Source organism: Neolamprologus brichardi, chromosome 18, assembly GCF_056152115.1.
Source record: "Neolamprologus brichardi isolate AB-2024 chromosome 18, ASM5615211v1, whole genome shotgun sequence".
NCBI lineage: Eukaryota > Metazoa > Chordata > Actinopteri > Cichliformes > Cichlidae > Neolamprologus > Neolamprologus brichardi.
Genome location: NC_142121.1, coordinates 23,553,130 through 23,571,921, shown reverse-complemented (window position 1 = coordinate 23,571,921; position 18,792 = coordinate 23,553,130). Strand labels below are relative to the sequence as shown.

The following is an 18,792-nucleotide window of genomic DNA, read 5'->3' as shown; positions in this document are numbered from 1 at the left end:
GGGTGAATGATAGATACAACAGGCATGCTTTGCTTAACTGTGCAGGTCTAGTAAAACATTTCACTTGCTTCCCTCGCTGTCTTATGTTTGCCGTTGCAGTGCATGCCCCGCTTCCATACATACGCACTCACTTCCACTTTACGACCTACAAGCATATCACAAATTTCGAGCTATGCTTGAGAGTCTTGTAAGAGTCAAATGAAGCACACACCATATGTTCAAGCGGTGCAGCATCTTACTTTCTTCCCTCGCTGAGCACTAATGTAACAATGCAGGACTTCACGGTTCATTGAACATCCCTAAACCCTGAGGCCAGAACTGCTTTATTTAGTTCTTTGTGATTAGAGTTGTTAAGAACAGACACGTGTAAAAATCTGTGGGATCTCGTGTTTATTGTCCAGAGCAGTTAATGGGTCAGTGGGAGCATTTGGGAGGTGGATTTTCTGAGTGTGGGATGTGAGATTTTTATGCAATCTGAGAAAAGTATATTTTGTTCTGTATTATTCAGTGTGCAGAAATGTGTTTGATGTGCGGTTCACGGGAACGCTGAAGACCGCAGTTGTAAGATTTTTACTCTGCCTTTTTAAGTCAATAGAATTATAAGAAAACAAATACCAGCAGGGCCGGAGTTTCAAACTCCTACAATGTTAAAAAAGCCTCTACACCAAAACATGAGCAATACACTGATATGGGTTAAGAATTAAAACAAAAATGTAGGTCTTGGAATTTCTGCAATGGCCAGTCTCCCTGCTTACACACAGGACCTGCTGAGACCTTATTCTAGCTCAGCCTCTCTGATCATCTAATCAGGGTCTTTGAACTCTTTTCACACGGTGACCACACTTCTGAGGCTGTAACTCCTAAACTGTAGAACCTTCCTAAGCCCATCATGTGGGTTGAATCAGTAGTTTATTTCACACAGTTGCTGAAAACTCTTTTCTGTGGGCATTCTTTTCCTTAATCGCTTTAATTACTGTATATATTTTTACTATAGTTCATACCAAATGTGTGCAAAGAATTATGTATGCATAGATGAATGTAATACTGAATCATATGGATACGTACACTTCTTTAATGTATAGAAAAGTTATTATTATAGGTGCAACTCTGACATGCATTTCTCAAATTCCTGCCTCGAGCTATTCTCAGAGTCCAAGGGGATAACTCTAAAGACATCATCGAGTCTATTTCTTACAGGCTGTGGAGCCTCAGAAAGCATTACACAACTCTTGCTTCCCTATGACAAGTGAACTGATAATGAAGTGTTAAATTGACAGAGAGCGCCTTTAAACCAGGCAACCCTTGAGAAACGGCGGCATCAGCTCTGGTGTGCTGCTACTTCTGCATCTTCCACGGCCTCTTTGCCTGCTTGGCGTTGGCTTGATCGTGTTTTTCCTCGGTGTTCTGGAGAGGTTACTAAGTCACAAGCATCCCTCTAATGTCACCGGCACCTCCGGGCTCCAGTTTCCTCCCCGTTGAGCCCATTTAAAAAGTGTGTCAGTCAAAAGCGTCAACTAGAACTGTTACGGTCTCGGCTGGAATCCCCAGCGGTCAATAACGCCGTTACCCTGAGGCAAACCGCTCGTCTCTAATTGCTCTGGTAAGAACCTATAATAAGAGCTCTAAAACTTTGTTGCTAAGACGCAAACCCCTATAAAAGGAGTTCTCGTGTTGAGGCGAGCAACCGTAACACTGAGGAGGCTGTTGAATCCCTTTACAGTAACATAACCCTGGATTTCCAGCAGCGTGGAACATCTGTCCACCCGTCTCTCTGCAACGTCGTGCATTTAAAAGTCATTTTCTCCCTTGCTATAGCTGCCATACAGAGAAAAATCCTCGAGCGCATTAGATTCTCATTAGGTAATTATAGCCCTGTAAACACTCTGATTGATAGATTTTTGTGTCTGGCATTTTATTCTCCAGTTCAAAAGGCTACTAAGTGTCTGATAACCGTCCTTATCAGCCGTAACCTCCTGTTGAGGAAATGAGGCAGAACGAGGGGAAAACCTTTCCAAGGAGTCAGTGATGTCATCGCTGCAGCAGTGCCACCTCTCTCTGCTCGATTACATCTTTCCCTAGGTAGTATTTTTTCGCTCATTCCTCTTTTTGCTTACATATTTTCCCTCTCTTTTTCTCCTCATCTCCCCACATCTCTTCCCTCCAAATAGCCCCTTTAAACAGTGCTCTTCCTCAGTGCAAGTCCAGAGTCCCTTTCCCTGTGCTGCAGACTACAGTGTGCAAGTCATTATGATGCATTGTGCGCACAACACCTCAGAGGGAGTATTGGTTGTTTAATCTGCCCTAATAGGGTGGTACTACTCTGTGTAGAGATAATGGTCACAGCTATTAAGCCCCATAAATTCCACTGCAGGCCAGCAAGCATGCATGAAATACTGATGAGGAAGCTTCAGTCTGAATCGGACACGAGTGTCTGCAAAAGGCAAGGTCATGCTTATGACTACAACCATCCGTCGCCCGCAGAATCAAACCCCCGTCGCTCATATGATCGCCTCATTGTCATTACTGCCATTACAGTCATTTCTATACAATCAGCATTATTTAACTCTTAGCATTGTGACATCTTTAGTTAATATCGTCATTACCACTGGTTGGCCAGCTTCTGCCACAGCTTCATCTCCATTTGGATCCACTCTATATGGTGACGCGGATGAATGCTGACAACTTTATTATGTCAGCCCCCACAGATGCCTCATGACCTTATTTGCATACCAAGCGAGCATACGTCCGCATTGTCGAATATTGAATAATAACGGAGGAAATGCAGGTGCATTTGTTTTAATGCTGGAGCACTCAAGGGTTCATAGTAGATTCAATATAGATGAAAGGTTTGTGTACCTGCAGAATGTAAGCAGACACGGGAGTTTTTATGAAACAACATTTTTCCAGGGTAACAGCTCATCCTAAATGAGCTGGCAAGTGGATGACTAATAACTATTTTTAGTCTGAAAAAGCCCTGGGAGAAAATAAAAGGATCTGCTGGAAGTGAAAACACATGAGAACTTTCATGACATTTCCTGACAATCAGCATTTTTTAATTCTGATGTTAAAAATGAATGCAAGCTTGTTTTAGCCACTGAAAAAGCAGGATTTTTTGCAATCCACAAGTCAAAATGTCGGTTGTTATCTTAAAATTGGTACAACAACATTTGCTTTACTGGAAGATCCATAAATCTAGAAATAGGCTTCTAGTGTCCTTTCTTTCTTCTTATTTCTCACATTAGTATATGTCTAGTTTAAGATTCCCAGAGCTGAGTAAGGGGCAGATTAGCAAGAATAGTTTCGTAATTACACCAAATTTGAAGTTATTTTCTGAGAAGCCAAAATTTTGAGAGGATAACCCAAATTTATTCACATGTGTATGGCAAATAACCCATTTTCCCCCCATTGGCTGAAACAAATTTCCATACTACATTACACCTGTCGTCTCATATTTTTTCATCCCTTAAGTCAGCGGTCCCCAACCTTTATTGCGCCGTGGACAGGTTTATGTCCAAAAACATTTTCACGGACCAGCCTTTAACGTGTCGCGGGTAAATACAATAAAATAAAACTAGCACCTGTACCCACATGGGAAAAGACCCAGGGAAACCGAGTTAACAGTAAAAACGATGATAAATAACGCTAAAAAACGTTAAAACCCCTAAAAACCATAAATGTCACACCAGAGCCTCAACTCTCGTGGCCTGGTACTGGTCCGTGGCCCGGGGGCTTGGGGACTGCTGTTTTAAGTGGCTTCTCAAGGCTTGCTGAAGTTAAAAATTCAGTGACCTGCTGAACAATTGATCTTATTTGAGAATTTGCCATTTCTCACATGTAGCATGTCTTGCCCTGGTGCCTGCCAAAATCCAAGCCTGCACCTGCATTTCAAAGACCAAAGGCTTTTGTAAACAAGGATCTGGCTTTGGGCTATAGTGTCACCATTTGTGTGCATGTGTGTTGGTGTTTGAGAGATGGAGGTCATTAGTTTATAAGACAGCCATACTCATCAACCCCATATAAGTTTCTCTTGTTTCACATTAAAAAATGTCCTGGAAAATAGTTTTCCTGTGATGAATTCTTTACTTTTTGAATATGGATGGCCTCATAGGAACAGTGGTTTTATGAAAAACACCATGTGCAACCTCAGTGACTAATGACTAAAAAAGAGGAAGCTACCTGTAGGCTATTCACTGTTTAGTGGATTTGTGCTTAGCTCTGCCAGTATTTGAGGCACTGCAAAGGAAATGCTAAAACACCACTAAGGATATTAACAGATTTAAATTGTTTGTTTGCAGTAAAATATTAAAAATACACCATTTTAATTGAGTTATGGACTTTTGTGCAATGTAGAACCGACTTTCATTTGTCTGTGTGTTATTAGAAATGAGGTCAGGACAAGAAAGGTTTGCAGCTAAATGAAGAGTTTCTTGGCAAGTTTTAGATTAGAAGACCAAGCTCAAGTATGCACACTGATGTTGGAGTTAGAGCCTGAGACCAGAGCGGAAATAAAGGAAACACCTAGCTTGGGTCTGTCTGTGAAAACAGTCCACGTACTAAAACCTCAAAAGCTTACTAATTAGCGTGGTATTTGCCCACAAGCAGAAGGATCTACCTTCACTGGCCACTTCATTAGGTACCCTTGTTCAACTGCTCTTAGAGAGAATATCTAAGCAGACAATCATGGGGCAGCAACTCAGTGCATTTAAGCCTGTAGACATGGTCAAGATGAAACGATGGAGTTTAAACTGAGAAAGGTGATTTAAGAGACTATGAATGTAGCGTGGTTGCTGATGGGCTGGTCTGAGTATTTTACAAACTGGTGATCTACTGGGATTCGTCTCTAGGGTTTACAGAGAATGGTCTGAAAAAAGAAAACATTCAGTGAGCAGCGGTTCTCTGGGGAAAATGCCTTGTTGATGCCAGAAGTAGGAGGCAAAGACCAGACTGCTTTGAGCTGATAGAAAGGCAGTAATAATTCAAAAAACCACTCATTACAACCAAGGTCTGCAAAATCTCTGAAAGCACAACAAATCCAAACTTAAAGCAGATGGGCTACAGCAATAGAAGATCACACCAGGTGACTAATAACAGGACAGTTAATTGGACAATAGTATGTATACTGGTAAATCATTGCCTGGTCTGATGAGATTCGATCTCTGCCGAAACATTCAGATGGTAGGGTTAGAATTTGGCATAAACAGCATTAAAAGCTGCTTTGTTATTTAGGCTACTGGTAGTGCAATGGTGAGGTTTCCTGAAAATCTCATTGAATTCACTGCAGTCAAGTGGCCATCACAGTCACCAGATCTCAATTAATTAGAGCACCTTTGGGATCTCGGCCTCTTGTTCACGAGTGACGGGAGAAGGGAGCGTGAGATCGGATTGGTGCTACGGCTGCAGTGACGAGAACGATGTACGGGTCCATCGTGGTGAAGAGAGAGCTGAGAGTAAAAGCAAAGCTCTCGATTTACTGGTCGATCTACGTCCTTACCCTCATTCAGGGTCACAAGCTGTGGATAGTGACCGAAAGAATGAGATCGCGTATACAAGCGGCGGAAATTAGCTTCCTCTTAAGGGTGAGAATTTTGGCCATCCGGGAGGGACTCAGAGTAGAGCTGCTGCTCCTCCACATTGAAAGGAGCCAGCTGAGGTGGTTCAGGCATCTGATATGGATGCCTCCTGGGTGAGGTGTACCTGGCATGTTCCACCAGGAGGAGGCCCCGGAGAGAGATTACACGAGACATGCTGGAGAGATTATATCTCTTGGGTGCACTGGGAAAGCCTTGGTGTTCCCCCGGACAAGCTGGAAGAGGTGGCTGGGGAGAGGGAGGTCTGGGCTTTTCTGCTTAGCCTGCTGCCCCAACGATCCAGCCCCAGATAAGCAGAAGAAGACGGATGGATGGACCTTTGGGATGTGGTACAACAGGAGATTTACATCATGGATGTGCAGCTGACAAATCTGCAGCAACTGTGTTTTGCTATCATATCAATATAGCTCGACATCTCTGAAGAATATTTCCAACACTTTGCTGAATCAATAGCTCGAAGAATTAAGACAGCTCTGAAGGCAAAAAAAAGGTCCAACCCAGTACTAGCAAGGCATACCTAATGAAATGCTCAACACTGCACAGTTTGACAGCTACATATCGAATTTCTTTGCTCTGGCTGACAAAATAAAATACCTCTAGAGCACATGTGTCAAAGTCAAGGCCCGCGGGCCACATCCTGCCCGCCATACATTTATATCCGGCCCGCGAGATCATTTTATATAGATTTATTATTATTGTTATGCATGGCCCGGCGATATGAGGTGCTAATAATATACAAACAACAGATCCCATAATGCAGCGCTGCAGCCTCCTTGCTGAACGCTAGGCTAACTGGGAACATTCCCGCGTCAATCAAGTCAAACTTCTGTTATTGTGAAGCTAGCCGCTCACAATGGTGGAGAGAAAAGTTGATTCTGAAAGCAGAGCCTTCCAGTGGGTGACTGAATATATGTTTACAGACATTGCTGGTAAACCCGTGTGTCTTATTAGTGGAGCTAATGTGGCTGTAATTAAGGAATTTAATTTAAGACGGCACTACAAGACAAAACATCAGGATAAGCTGAAAAACTTAAATGCAGAGCAGAAACTACAGAAAGTAGAAGAGCTAAAGAAGAATCTGACATTTCAGGAGACGTTTTTCACCAGAGCAAAATCACAAAGTGAAGCTGTTGTGAAAGCAAGTTTTATTGTAGCAGAGGAGCCAAATCAGCCCGGTACCACTCTGAAGAGCTGCATGATGAAGCTGTGCGACGTCTTGTGTCCAGACAAAATGCAGATTTTGGCAAATGTGAGCCTGAGGAGAAATACGATTGCTGATCGGGTTTGTGAGATGGCCACTGATTTAAGAACACAGTTGTGTGAAAGAAGCAAAAACTTTATTGCATACTCTCTTGCTGTGGATGAAAGTACAGACATGATGGACATTGCACAGTTGGCCATCTTCATCAGTGGAGAGGAAATACTGAACATTAAATCGATGCACGTGACAACGACAGGAAAATACATTTTTTAAAACGTATGTCAAAGTGTAACCGACATGAAACTGCCCTGGGACAAACTTGTTGGACAACAGATGGAGCACCAGTGTTGTGCGGTGAAAAAATCGGACTAGTCAGCAGGATGCGAGTAAAGATGCGGTGAGTTAACAGCATGTCACTGCATCACACACCAGGAAAGGCTGTGTGGTAAAGTCCTAAAAATGGAGCATGTAATGATCACCGTAACGCAAACTAAAAGTTTAAATCACCGTCAATTTCAGTCTTTTATGTGGGAAATAGATTCAGAGTTTGTCGACATTCCTTATCATACAGAAGTCCGCTGGCTGAGTTGGGGGAAAGTTCTCAATAGAGTTTTTGAGCTCAGCAATGAAACCTGTCAGTTCATGGACATGGCATGTATGATGCGGTGAAGGCATTTCACGTGAAGCTGTCACAAATGCACCAGTGCAACTTGCCTCACTTTCCCTGTTGGCAAGTAATGTTGAACCAAATCAGCGCACTTTGCTGAACTGCTCCTGTGCAGATTCAGATGGAGCTGCAGTGTAATAATACACTCAAGGGAAAGTACGACACTGAATGGCCCAAAGAGTTTATTAGTTCCATTCCTGAAGCAATTCCCCGCTCCATCTACATGCGGCTCCAACCTTGTGTGTGCTTTCATTTATTTTTTCTGGGGGTTTTGGCAGCATGTTCATATTTCTAACTTGCATAATTTTGACAGGATATATTTTTATGAAGAGCAAAATATTTAAAGTTAAAGTTTATTTAATCTGGAGTAATATTCCTGTCTGTTTTTATTCATATTTATGTTTAAAAAACATTGTTTTAGTGTTAAATAAATGTTTATCTTGTTTGGCCCGCGACAAAGTGTGCCTTGAGTTTTGGCCCCCTGTGCAATTGAGTTTGACACCCCTGCAATAGAGTCTCTAATCTGAAAATACAAGCTACAGCCAGCAGAAGAGAAGAGGGAAGAGCCCACCACGTTTCTGCATAAATAAAATGTACAGAATTTATTTTTAATTTTACAGATTTCCAGAGTCTCAAGCATTCGTTCACCTAAATCTTTCCAGAGGAGGCAAATATTTTCCTGTTACCGTGGTACATGAATACACTTTTAAATCTAAATCTCACAGAGTAATGTCCTCTCTGTGCACAAAAAGATCTGCTCCCTCTCACAGCCTCTTCCTTTTTATACTCATCAAATGATTTCAAGGCTTTGTATTTGGCAAGCTTACAAAAAAACCATTAAAAAAACCCCAAAACATTTTGGAAACAAGACATCAATTCTAAAAAAATGTTGCTCCATTCAACGATATAACTGATTATTAATAACAATCATTTCAAATGTCAGGCTTTCTTCATTTCTTATTCGCATTATTTTTCAATCTTTTCATGCTACTGCAACTTGCGGATTCACTGAGGGCACAGCGGTTTTTCTGATTGTAGCCTGATGTAACTAAAATATTAGGTTTACTTAAGGAGCAGGAATTAGAGCTAAAAGTCGCTGGGCTACGTGAGAGTCTTATTACCACAAAGTGATGAGAAGTATTTAGCAGGCAGAGACCCCGCTGAGAAGAATTAAACTTTAATCCTCACTTCCAGTGTTTTAGCAATCATACACATTGAAGTGAAGCGAAAAACAGGCCGCTGGTTGGTGACAGTCAAGTCACGCTTACTTAAGCTGCACCTTAATGCAGAATGAACATAACCCAAATTTGATGCATGAAACTTGCTTAAAATTTCTCACATGCAGCACGAACAGTACAGAGGAGGATTTATTTTCATGCACCTTCTAAAGAACAGAATCCTACCTGTAGACCATGCTGGCACAAGGCTGGGGAGATGCCTGGAAAAAATGGTTTTGTACATGAAGAAGATCCTCTAAGATGTGCTGCTCTTGAGGTCTGTGGTCTTCAAGAGCTCCTGCAGGACAGCTGTTGAGGCTCGAGAAGTGCACCCGGGTTCCTGCCCCCTGCCTCTGCTGGATGGAACTGGAGCAGCGATCCAGCCTCGGCCCCCCTCTTTGCCTGGGCACAGGGATCTCACTGCAGGCTGCCTTCAGATACATGTTTAGATCAGACTTGTGTCACACAGGCCGATTGGATGCTTTCTTTTGCTCGCAAATCTCTTTCAATATATTTAGGCGTACGGTGTACTTACATCTCCATGTAAGTACATTGCAATGGCGCTCATGCGGGACAACAGAAGATATCCGTTTGCTATATATTGTTTGCTGAAGCGTTTTTGGCATGCCAAAGGCTAACGTTGCGATAGAGACTAATACCCTGACACAATTTCCATAGATGTTGCCTATCAAACAAGAACATGTGTGCTTGGAAGATCAGACAAGCACACAAACAGTATCAAGAGGAGACAAGAGAGGAGAGGGGGTCAGAAACATAACTCTGAGCCATGCCTGTGATGTCAACTTTATTCTTAGACTGACCGACAAATTAAAGGACAAAGACAGCTTTTGTTTGAGCTCTTGGCCGTGGCGAGAGAAACCCGCTAGTCTGTGAGGCGAGCCGAACAAAGCCATGGGGATATTTCTGTCTGCCCGTCAGAAATATCTTCCTGATACATCTGTTACATGTACAGCCAATTCAAGCTGCAGCCGAGAACAAGACCTGGCCCACGTCTACTCCGGTACTTAAAGTCCTTCAAAGCAAAGGATGACAGACAGGTATGATTTTGATCATGGTGAACACACATATTACACTGTCTTATTAAGAGGCAACTTCACATGAAGGTAAGAGTAATGGACCCTGCAATTGTTACTAGTGCAATGTTGGTAAGGTGATAACGAGTTCGCTCTAGAAGTGTCCAAAAGTACATTCAGGGGATGCCAAACCCAAAAAAGCATGGCTATCATGTTTCGAGAACTATCTGCACCGCTAAACGCACTCAGGATTTTTTACAGATACAAATGTAATGTTTTTTATGACCCACGCTTATGGTTTCTAATGATATCAGCTACTATTCAAGAATTATTGAAGCTTGGAAAGACACCAAGCTTACTGCCATTATTTGTGCCGCACTGCATTTGAACACGCCATGATTTTCTAATATAATAGAGTAACATAGGAAGGAAGCACATGAGGCCACTAAATGTAATTTCCCCGTTGTGGCCACAGAGATATCTGCAGTGTTGGGAAGGTTACTTTTAAAATGTATTCCACTACAGGTTACAGAATACATGCCCCAAAATGTATTCTGTAACGTATTCCGCTACGTTACTCAATGACAGTAACATATTCTGAATACTTTGGATTACTTAATATATTATCATACTTTTTTACAACTACATGAATGTACTATTGCTGTGTGATTTATTACTATTACTGAAGGTTACTCGCCATAATACCAACTAGATTTTTAAATCTTAATATAAAATGAGTAACAGTAGGTTGACATTAGGTAAGGCTGCACTTTTTGCAGTCATGCTTCCATGCTTCCAGCTCCCGTTTCTGCTCGGGGACAACACGTACTTTTCCACTTTCTCTCCCTCCCTCGTGCTCACAGACACATAACATACCCCTTATGTGTCTGTGAGCAGTTGAGGCTACATTCTTTAGGGCGATGCCTGTAACACTCTGCCTATTGCCTTCATATTAAATCATTTTTAAAAATATTTCTTCACATCATTATGAGACGCGAGATTGAGACACAGGCACTGAGCCTCTTAATGCGTGTTTTGTTGGGTTTCCACCGGCGTGGAATTACCAAACATAGAGAGGGCATAGCCTAACATATGAAACAGGAAAAGACCGCCGTGTAATCCCTTTATTTCATCAAAGTAACTGTATTCTGAATACCACCTTTTTACGGAATACAGTTACTCATATTTTGTATTTTAATCACGTAACGGCGGTACATGTATTCCGTTACTCCCAACACTGGATATCTGTTAAGCAAAACCATACAAAACCTTATTTATTATTCAGGACTCTAGCATTAGATTACTTGCTAGACTTCTCTCTTTTTTTTATATGACTTAAAAACCTTGAATTCATGTATTTTATTATTATTAGAGATGTTTTCATGTAACCTGATTTTTTTTCTTCTCCTGAAAACTCATTTTTTAGATTAGACACCCCTCATTTAATAAATCTCGTTAGGCCCCTGTAGGAGGGATGAGGCACAACATGAAACACATCCATCTTCCCCAAATCCCCAAGCAGCCAAAAGAGCAAATTGATAAAGTGAATAGGTCTTGTATTTATTATTCATCAGCTTCACAAATACAGGAGTACAAATTAATGTGGTGGAGAGCCAAGGCCGGAACAAATCTGTCTTTTTTTTTTTTTGGTTGTTCTCATTAGGGTTTGCCACAGCAGATCATTTGCCTCCGTAGTACCCGAGCATCCTCTTCTGTCATACCAACCCTCGACATGTCCTCCTTCAGTGGTCTTCCTCTTTCCCTCCTGCCTGGCAGCTCCATATTCTGCATCTTATGTCCCGCCTCTGCACATGTCCAAGCCGCTCTAACTTCCTGTCTAAATGGCTCAGCCTGAAGTGTCCTTCTGACACATTTATTTCTAATTCTGACCATCCTGCTCGAAAAACAAAAACCTTAACATCTTCCACTCTGCTCTCTCCAGCGCCATCTCTCTCCATCTCTTGTGTTTTGTCAGGGCCACCGTCTCCAAACCATGCATCGCAGCGGGTCTCGCTACCATTTTTAAACCTTCTCTTTCACTCTTGCTGCTATCTTCTGTTAACCCGACACTTCGTCTCCACCCTGCCTGCACTCCCTTCGCTGCTTTTGATGGTTGACCCTCTACTCCTTGCATTGCTATTGTTAGAATGAGAGAAGTAGAGGCTCTCCCTCATTCACTCACATGTATTCTGTCTCGCTTCTATTGACTTTCATTCCTCTTCTCTCCAGAGCATACCTCCACCTCTCCAGGCTCTCTTCACATCACAATGTCATCTGCAAATGACGTCTAAAGAGACTCCTGCCTGACCTCCTCTGTTAAACTGTTAAACAGTCCATCACCACTCCAAACAAGAAAGGGATCAGAGCTGATTCCTCAACTTACTCCAACTTGAACCCACCTGTCTTTCCTACTGCACACCTCACCACTCTCTTGATGCCCTGCTCCCCCCTCAGGTACTTCTGTGCCAGTCCTGACTTCCTCATGCAGTACCCCATTTCCTCCTTTATCACTATCAGGTGTTTTACTTAGATCCACAGTGCAACTTTTTGTGACTTTCTTTATACTTCTCCACAAATCCAAACCGAGATTACTTAATCAAAATAAACAGACCAAAATACAACAACTTCCCTCTTTAGTCAGGATAAACAAGAGTAAACTATTCAAAAGAAATGGCAGCTCACTCATTTAAACACAAAGCCTGCAGGAGATGCTACAAATAAACACGGGTCTGGATTATAGAGGATGGAGAAGCAGACAATCTTCAGTCTAGGTGATAGTCGTCTTGTTTTCTTACATGGTGAGGACTTGAGCCAAGACTTCACCATGTAAGGAACCACATTCTGAGCTGTACCTGAGCCACATCAGTCACAGCCAGGCACCCACACATCCTAATTACCATATTCAGCCTGACACTATGCAGACCTCCCTGCCCTCTCATCATAGCGTTAAAATGTGGCTAGGGACAGTGAAATGTGCTAAATTTATGTACAATGATAATTCTGGTCTCATGCAGTTCAGAAGTTGTGATTGGCTTGTCAGATTAAATAGGGGGTCTCACACAGTGCTGCAAAAAGACCGGGCGCTCAAAGCTGCTTCTGCTCGTAGGCAAGCCATAAAGGAGGGTCATTCTTCTTCTGAGCTGTATAACGTACAACATGTGCTATTTTTGTCCTGTATCTGGGAAATTTTTGAAAAACATCAACATCTATTTGTTGGACTGAGACTGTTTAAGGTCATGAATCCTACTGACTTTGGAGAATGACTAACTTTACTCTGATTTTTGTTTCAGGGCCACCAAGAGGTTGACATTTTTGGCTTCAGGTTAAAACCTTTTGACCAGTCATATTCCACAGCATTTGGGTCTCATAGCCATGGTGTCCTAAGTATAAGGAAGGATGGAATTTATGGATCCCAAACGGTAGACAGAGTGTTTAGAGTGCTGCTAGAGGTCTTTCATAGTCGTAACAGTCACAAGAACAAGTATCTACACTGCAATACAATATATGCGAGGCTTCTCTATCACTGCCTTCTCTTTTGCAGTTAGCTGTATGTGACTGCCCTCTTGTGGAACTGCAAGGTCCATGTAAAAAAAAAAAAACTCCAAACAAACCAAAAACAAAACAAAAATCCTGTTAATGTCTGCTTATCAAAGCTGAAGAGGTTGAAGTAATGAAAAATACTCATCATCATACTCTCATCAAGAAAACAAGAAAAAGAAGATAATACATATCACACACGCACACACGCACACACTAACCAACAGGCACATGCATCAGTCATTCTGAAGCTGCCACATATGAGGATGCCTTCAGTGGCTGAAAATGGAGATAAGGTGTGCTGGATAAATGTGGGGGAGCTGAGAGCACCTCTGTGTCTGCTATGTCCTCCCACTGAGTGTGCAGTGCGAGAGGCAGACACAGAGCATTTAGTCTATTTCAGTCCCCGGAAATGTGAGGCCTTTTCTTCACTGTTCCCTCCAAGACCAGAGTGACTCATCCACACTTGTACACAATCGGACTTCCGCAGGCGGCGAGGCAACGATTCCAGAGCAAGCAGACCCACTAAATGGATTACGATTATCAGTCACATGCAAATGACTTAACCTGCTGTCAAAGAATGGCAAAGGTGCTTTGTTTTAACTTTACACACCGGATATTTACAGAGTAATATAGTCATAAACCTGAAACTAAGTGTAGATGTTTTTTTTGTGTATGTGCAAAGGGAAACATAAAACACACAAAAGCATCAGCAACAACAGCACTCAGAGAGCACAACTCCTCCCACAGGGCAAGGGTGATATAACTTTTGATGTTTTATTACAACATGCTGATATCAGCCTATTTTCATAACAAAACCTGACCTTTGACCTATAACCTTAAAAAATACACAGTTTTAGTATGTAATGCTTTATCTTTACCGCTATGATTGGCTATAATCCTTGGCTTCTATAATCTGGAAAAACCTGAAATTTTACGATGTTTTCATGGAGTTTGTGATTTTACTAAACTTTATGGCATCATTGTGAAGTTATACTGTGTCATATGATTGATCATATAAGATTAACTTTGACTTTTGGGGGCTAACAATGAAGGTCAATGTCAAATGCTTAGCCGACCTAGGTACTCATGCCTTGCTTTATTAGCTGCCATGACTGCTGTCCTTTTAAAATATTTAGACTGGTATAATGCTGCCCTGAGTCACCCGCTAGACACAACAGAAGAGAATAAACTGCCCTACTTGAAGGGATCTGCTTAAGATGTATCTGTATTCATGGAGTGTTTCATTTTTTATGCAGTCCCTAATTTTATTTACTACGTTATGTTATTTATTCATAAAGCATCGCTGTATATCTGGATAGTTTGAAAAGGCTTATAAATTCAAATAATATCCTCTAATATAATATTTTTTGAAGGATCCTGAGACAAGATACGTATGTATGAAGTTATCAAAAATGCACAGATAATGGCTTTTGCTTTGACTGTTTGCCTGTGGCAAGTTTCCAGCAACAATGAGATAGCTTTGCTGTATACTTATCAGACAAGATCTCACAGATCTAAGTTACTAATGTAAATAGTAGTGGACCAAGTAAAGAGCCCTGTAGGACCCCTGTAGGATAATGTTATTACATTATTATTAATATTTTTATTCAGTATAACAATCTGTCAAAACTAATAAACAAAGCATATTGAATTTATGGACTGAAATGCAGAATAGCTTTTTGAGCTTCTCTGGATTCAAAACCTCCCCATTAGGCCAGCTGTCCTCTCATTGGCCGCCTCTTGCATACAGAAACTTTGAATAACAGATTGGTGTAATGTCTGTACTCACATACCTCATTAATTGACTTTAGCCTTGTTTAATATAGGCACTGAACATCATAGATTATTTCTGAATCACAGCAATGACAAAAAATAGTCAAATATATCATTTTGAGGTATTTCAGTACTAAAAAACTAAAATTAACTTCTGGCTTTGTTTTAGTTTTTGTTTAAAATTCTGCCCAAAGGAGGATCGCCATTACTCATAGAGTGGTGATCACGATAGCTCAAAAGATGCTAGAGAAGGAGATGTCCCACAGGATGCCATGCAAAGCGTACTCATGGTGGGATCTCAGCTCAAGTACAGAGTCTGTTTCTCTCAATACAAGACATTAAACTGAGGAAGTCATTTTTTTTCTCTTGAAAAATAACATGGAGTCCTTAAGAGATAAGCGATAGTGATAACTCTTTATTGTCATTACAGTCATACCAAGTGCAATAGTACAACGAAATTGGAAACTGTCCTGTGTCTGCACTATGCACAACACAACACAACACAACACAACACAACACAACACAACACAGTTACTTAATAAAAAAATAAAAAGAATGAGTGCATGTTTTATTATTATTATTATTGTTGTTGTTGTAATTGTTATTAAAAAGTCCAGGGAGGTAGCCAATAGGGTCAGCATTGATTAGGGCTATTGCCCTGTTGTAAGAGCTGTCCTTGAGTCTGTTTGTCCGCGACCTGAGCAGCCTGAATCTCCTGCCAGATGGCAGCAGCTTAAACGCCCGGTGTCCTGTGTGTGTACAGTCCTGTACGATGCTGTGTGCCCTCTTGAGACAGCAACTGCTGTACAGGTCCTTCAGGGAGGGAAGAGGATGTCCAGTGACCTTCTGGGCCATATTGATAACCCTCTGAAGTCTCTTTATGTGTGCCGTGGTGCAGCTGGAAAACCACACACAGATGCAGTATGTTAGCACACTTACAATGGAGTAAAGGTAGAAGACAATCAGCAGCTCCTTCTTCAGGTCCATTTTTCTGAGGAGTCTCAGAAAATGGAGACACTGTTGGGCCTTCTTGAAAACTGCCGAGGTGCTCCATTGGAGGTCTGTGTCTATGTGCACATCCAGGAACTTGAAGCTGGACACCCTTTCCACACACTCCCCGTTGATTCTGGCAGGCTGCAGCTCAGACTTCCTCCTTTTGAAGTCGATTACCAGCTCTTTTGTCTTGGTGATATTAAGGTCCAGGTTGTTGTCTGCGCACCAATCTGACAGCCTCTGAACCTCAGCTCTCTTTTCCGTCTCGTTTTGTTTTCCCGCAGAAATGAGCCCCAACAACAGACACTTTTAACTTTCAAACCTTTTCAAATGATTCTGTGATAAACTGCAGTCTCCATCTTACTTTCATCCCTTGCTGAGCTGTAATCCCTCCTTTGGAACTTCTGCAGTGTTAAGCATAAGAATACCTACATGAAACGTTTTATTTGAACTGTCTTTTCTAGGGTTTCTCAGCTCTTTCTCGGCTATACAGGGCTGCCCTCTTGTGGACATAGCTTCAGTATTCACCTTCACATCCTCGTTTCAAACTGAGTCTAAAGCCTCATTTGACGCATCTGTAAATATTTATTGATATAGATTTAAAAGAAATAAATATTCAGCACTGAAGTCACCATGATTAGCTGAAACGTGCAGACATGAACACATTCATGCATCACTGGCAATATAAAATGGACCAAAAATGGAGATAAGACGCTGGATGAATGTGGGGGAGCTGAGAGCACCTCTGTGTCTGCTATGTCCTCCCACTCAGTGCGCAGTGTGAGAGGCAGACAGAGAGCATTTAGTCTATTTCAGTCCCTGGAAATGTGAAGCCTTTTCTTCACTGTTCCCTCCAAGACCAGAGTGACTCATCCACACTTGTACACAATCAGACTTCTGCAAGCAGTGAGGCAAAAAGGAAAATAAAAATTAACTACTCAGTGGGACATGAGGCAGTTAATCAATAATCTGATCTGCACCAGTCACGTTTTACTATTTGTTGATGCCGTCATGAAAACATTTCGGTATCACTGTTTTATCTCGCGACCCCTATGAAAAAAAACATCGAGGGAACAGTTTACCCTGCCCGGGATAGGGTTACCGGGGCCCCGCCCTGGAGCCAGGCCCGGGGAGGGTGCCCGAGGGCGAGCGTCTGGTGGCCGGGCCTTAGTCCATGGGGCCCGGCCGGGCACAGCCCGAAGAGGAGACATGGGCCCATCCTCCCGCAGGCCCACCACCTGCAGGAGGCGCCATAGGGGTCGGGTGCATTGTGTGCCGGGTGGCGGCCAGGAGCGGAGGCCCTGGCGGACTGACCCCCGGCTGCCAAGACTGGCAATAGGGACATGGAATGTCACCTCTCTGGTGGGGAAGGAGCCTGAGTTAGTGCGTGAGGTTGAGAGGTACCGGCTAGATATAGTCGGGCTCACCTCTACGCACGGCTTGGGCTCTGGAACCAGTCTCCTGGAGAGGGGCTGGACTCTGTCTCAGTCTGGAGTTACCCCTGGTGAGAGGCGGCGGGCTGGGGTGGGTATTCTAATATCCCCTCGGCTTGCTGCCGGTACGTTGGGGTTTTTCCCGGTGGACGAGAGGGTTTGTTCCCTGCGCCTTAGGGTCGGGGAACGGGTCCTGACTGTCATCTGCGCTTATGCGCCGAGTGGCAGTTCGGAGTACCCAGCCTTCTTAGAGTCCCTGGGGGGGGTGCTGGAAGGTGCTCCACCTGGAGACTCTGTTGTCCTGCTGGGAGACTTCAATGCTCACGTGGGTAACGACAGCGAGACCTGGAGGGGCGTGATTGGGAGGAACGGCCTCCCTGATCTGAACCCGAGCGGTGCTTTGTTATTGGACTTCTGTGCTAATCACAGTTTGGCCATAACGAACACCTTGTTCGAACATAAGAGTGTCCATAAGTGCACGTGGCACCAGGACGCTCTAGGCCGTAGGTCGATGATCGATTTTGTAATCGTATCACCAGACCTGCGACCATATGTTCTGGACACTCGGGTAAAGAGAGGGGCTGAGCTGTCAACTGATCACCACCTGGTGGTGAGTTGGATCAGGTGGCGAGGGAGGACGCTGGACAGACCTGGTGCACCTAAACGTGTAGTGAGGGTGTGCTGGGAACGACTAGCAGAGGCCCCAGTCCGCGAGATCTTCAACACACATCTCCGGCAGAGCTTCAACAGCATTCCGAGGGAGGCGGGGGACATCGAGTCCGAATGGACCATGTTCAGCGCCTCCATTGCCGAAGCTGCTGCATTGAGCTGCGGCCGCAAGGTGGTTGGTGCCTGCCGTGGTGGTAATCCCCGAACCAAATGGTGGACACCAGAGGTGAAGGGAGCCACCAGGCTGAAGAAGGAGTCGTATCGGGCTTGGTTAGCCTGTGGGACTCCGGAGGCAGCCGACAGGTATCGACAGGCCAAGCGGAATGCGGCTCGGGCAGTGGCTGAAGCAAAAACTCGGGTGTGGGAGGAGTTCGGAGAGGCCATGGAAAAAGACTTTCGGACTGCCTCGAAGAGGTTCTGGCAAACCGTCAGGCGTCTCAGGAGGGGAAAGCGGTGCTCTACCTGCACTGTGTATAGTGCTGGCGGAGCGCTGCTGACGTCGACTGAGAAAATTGTCAGGCGGTGGAAGGAATACTTCGAGGACCTCCTCAATCCCACTGACGCGTCTTCCAAGGAGGAAGCAGAGTCTGGGGATGAGGGGAATGACCCGCCAATTTCTGGGGGCGAGGTCACTGAGGCAGTTAAACAACTCCTTGGTGGCAGAGCCCCTGGTGTTG

The 18,792-nt window shown here is 43.4% G+C and overlaps 1 protein-coding gene across 1 annotated transcript in view; it reads right to left on the bottom strand.

Moving 5' to 3' along the window:
• Positions 1-9,385, bottom strand: part of kcnab1b (potassium voltage-gated channel subfamily A regulatory beta subunit 1b) — a 44,581-nt gene extending 35,196 nt beyond the window's left edge. Inside the window, exons 1-2 of the mRNA XM_006786576.3 lie at positions 9,209-9,385; positions 8,860-9,104 (exon numbers count right to left, since the gene is read on the bottom strand). Of these exons, the coding sequence (XP_006786639.1) occupies positions 8,860-9,104; positions 9,209-9,241 (278 nt within the window). The 5' untranslated portion in view covers positions 9,242-9,385. The remainder of the gene's footprint in view (positions 1-8,859; positions 9,105-9,208) is intronic.
• Between the last annotated feature and the right edge of the window lie 9,407 nt (positions 9,386-18,792).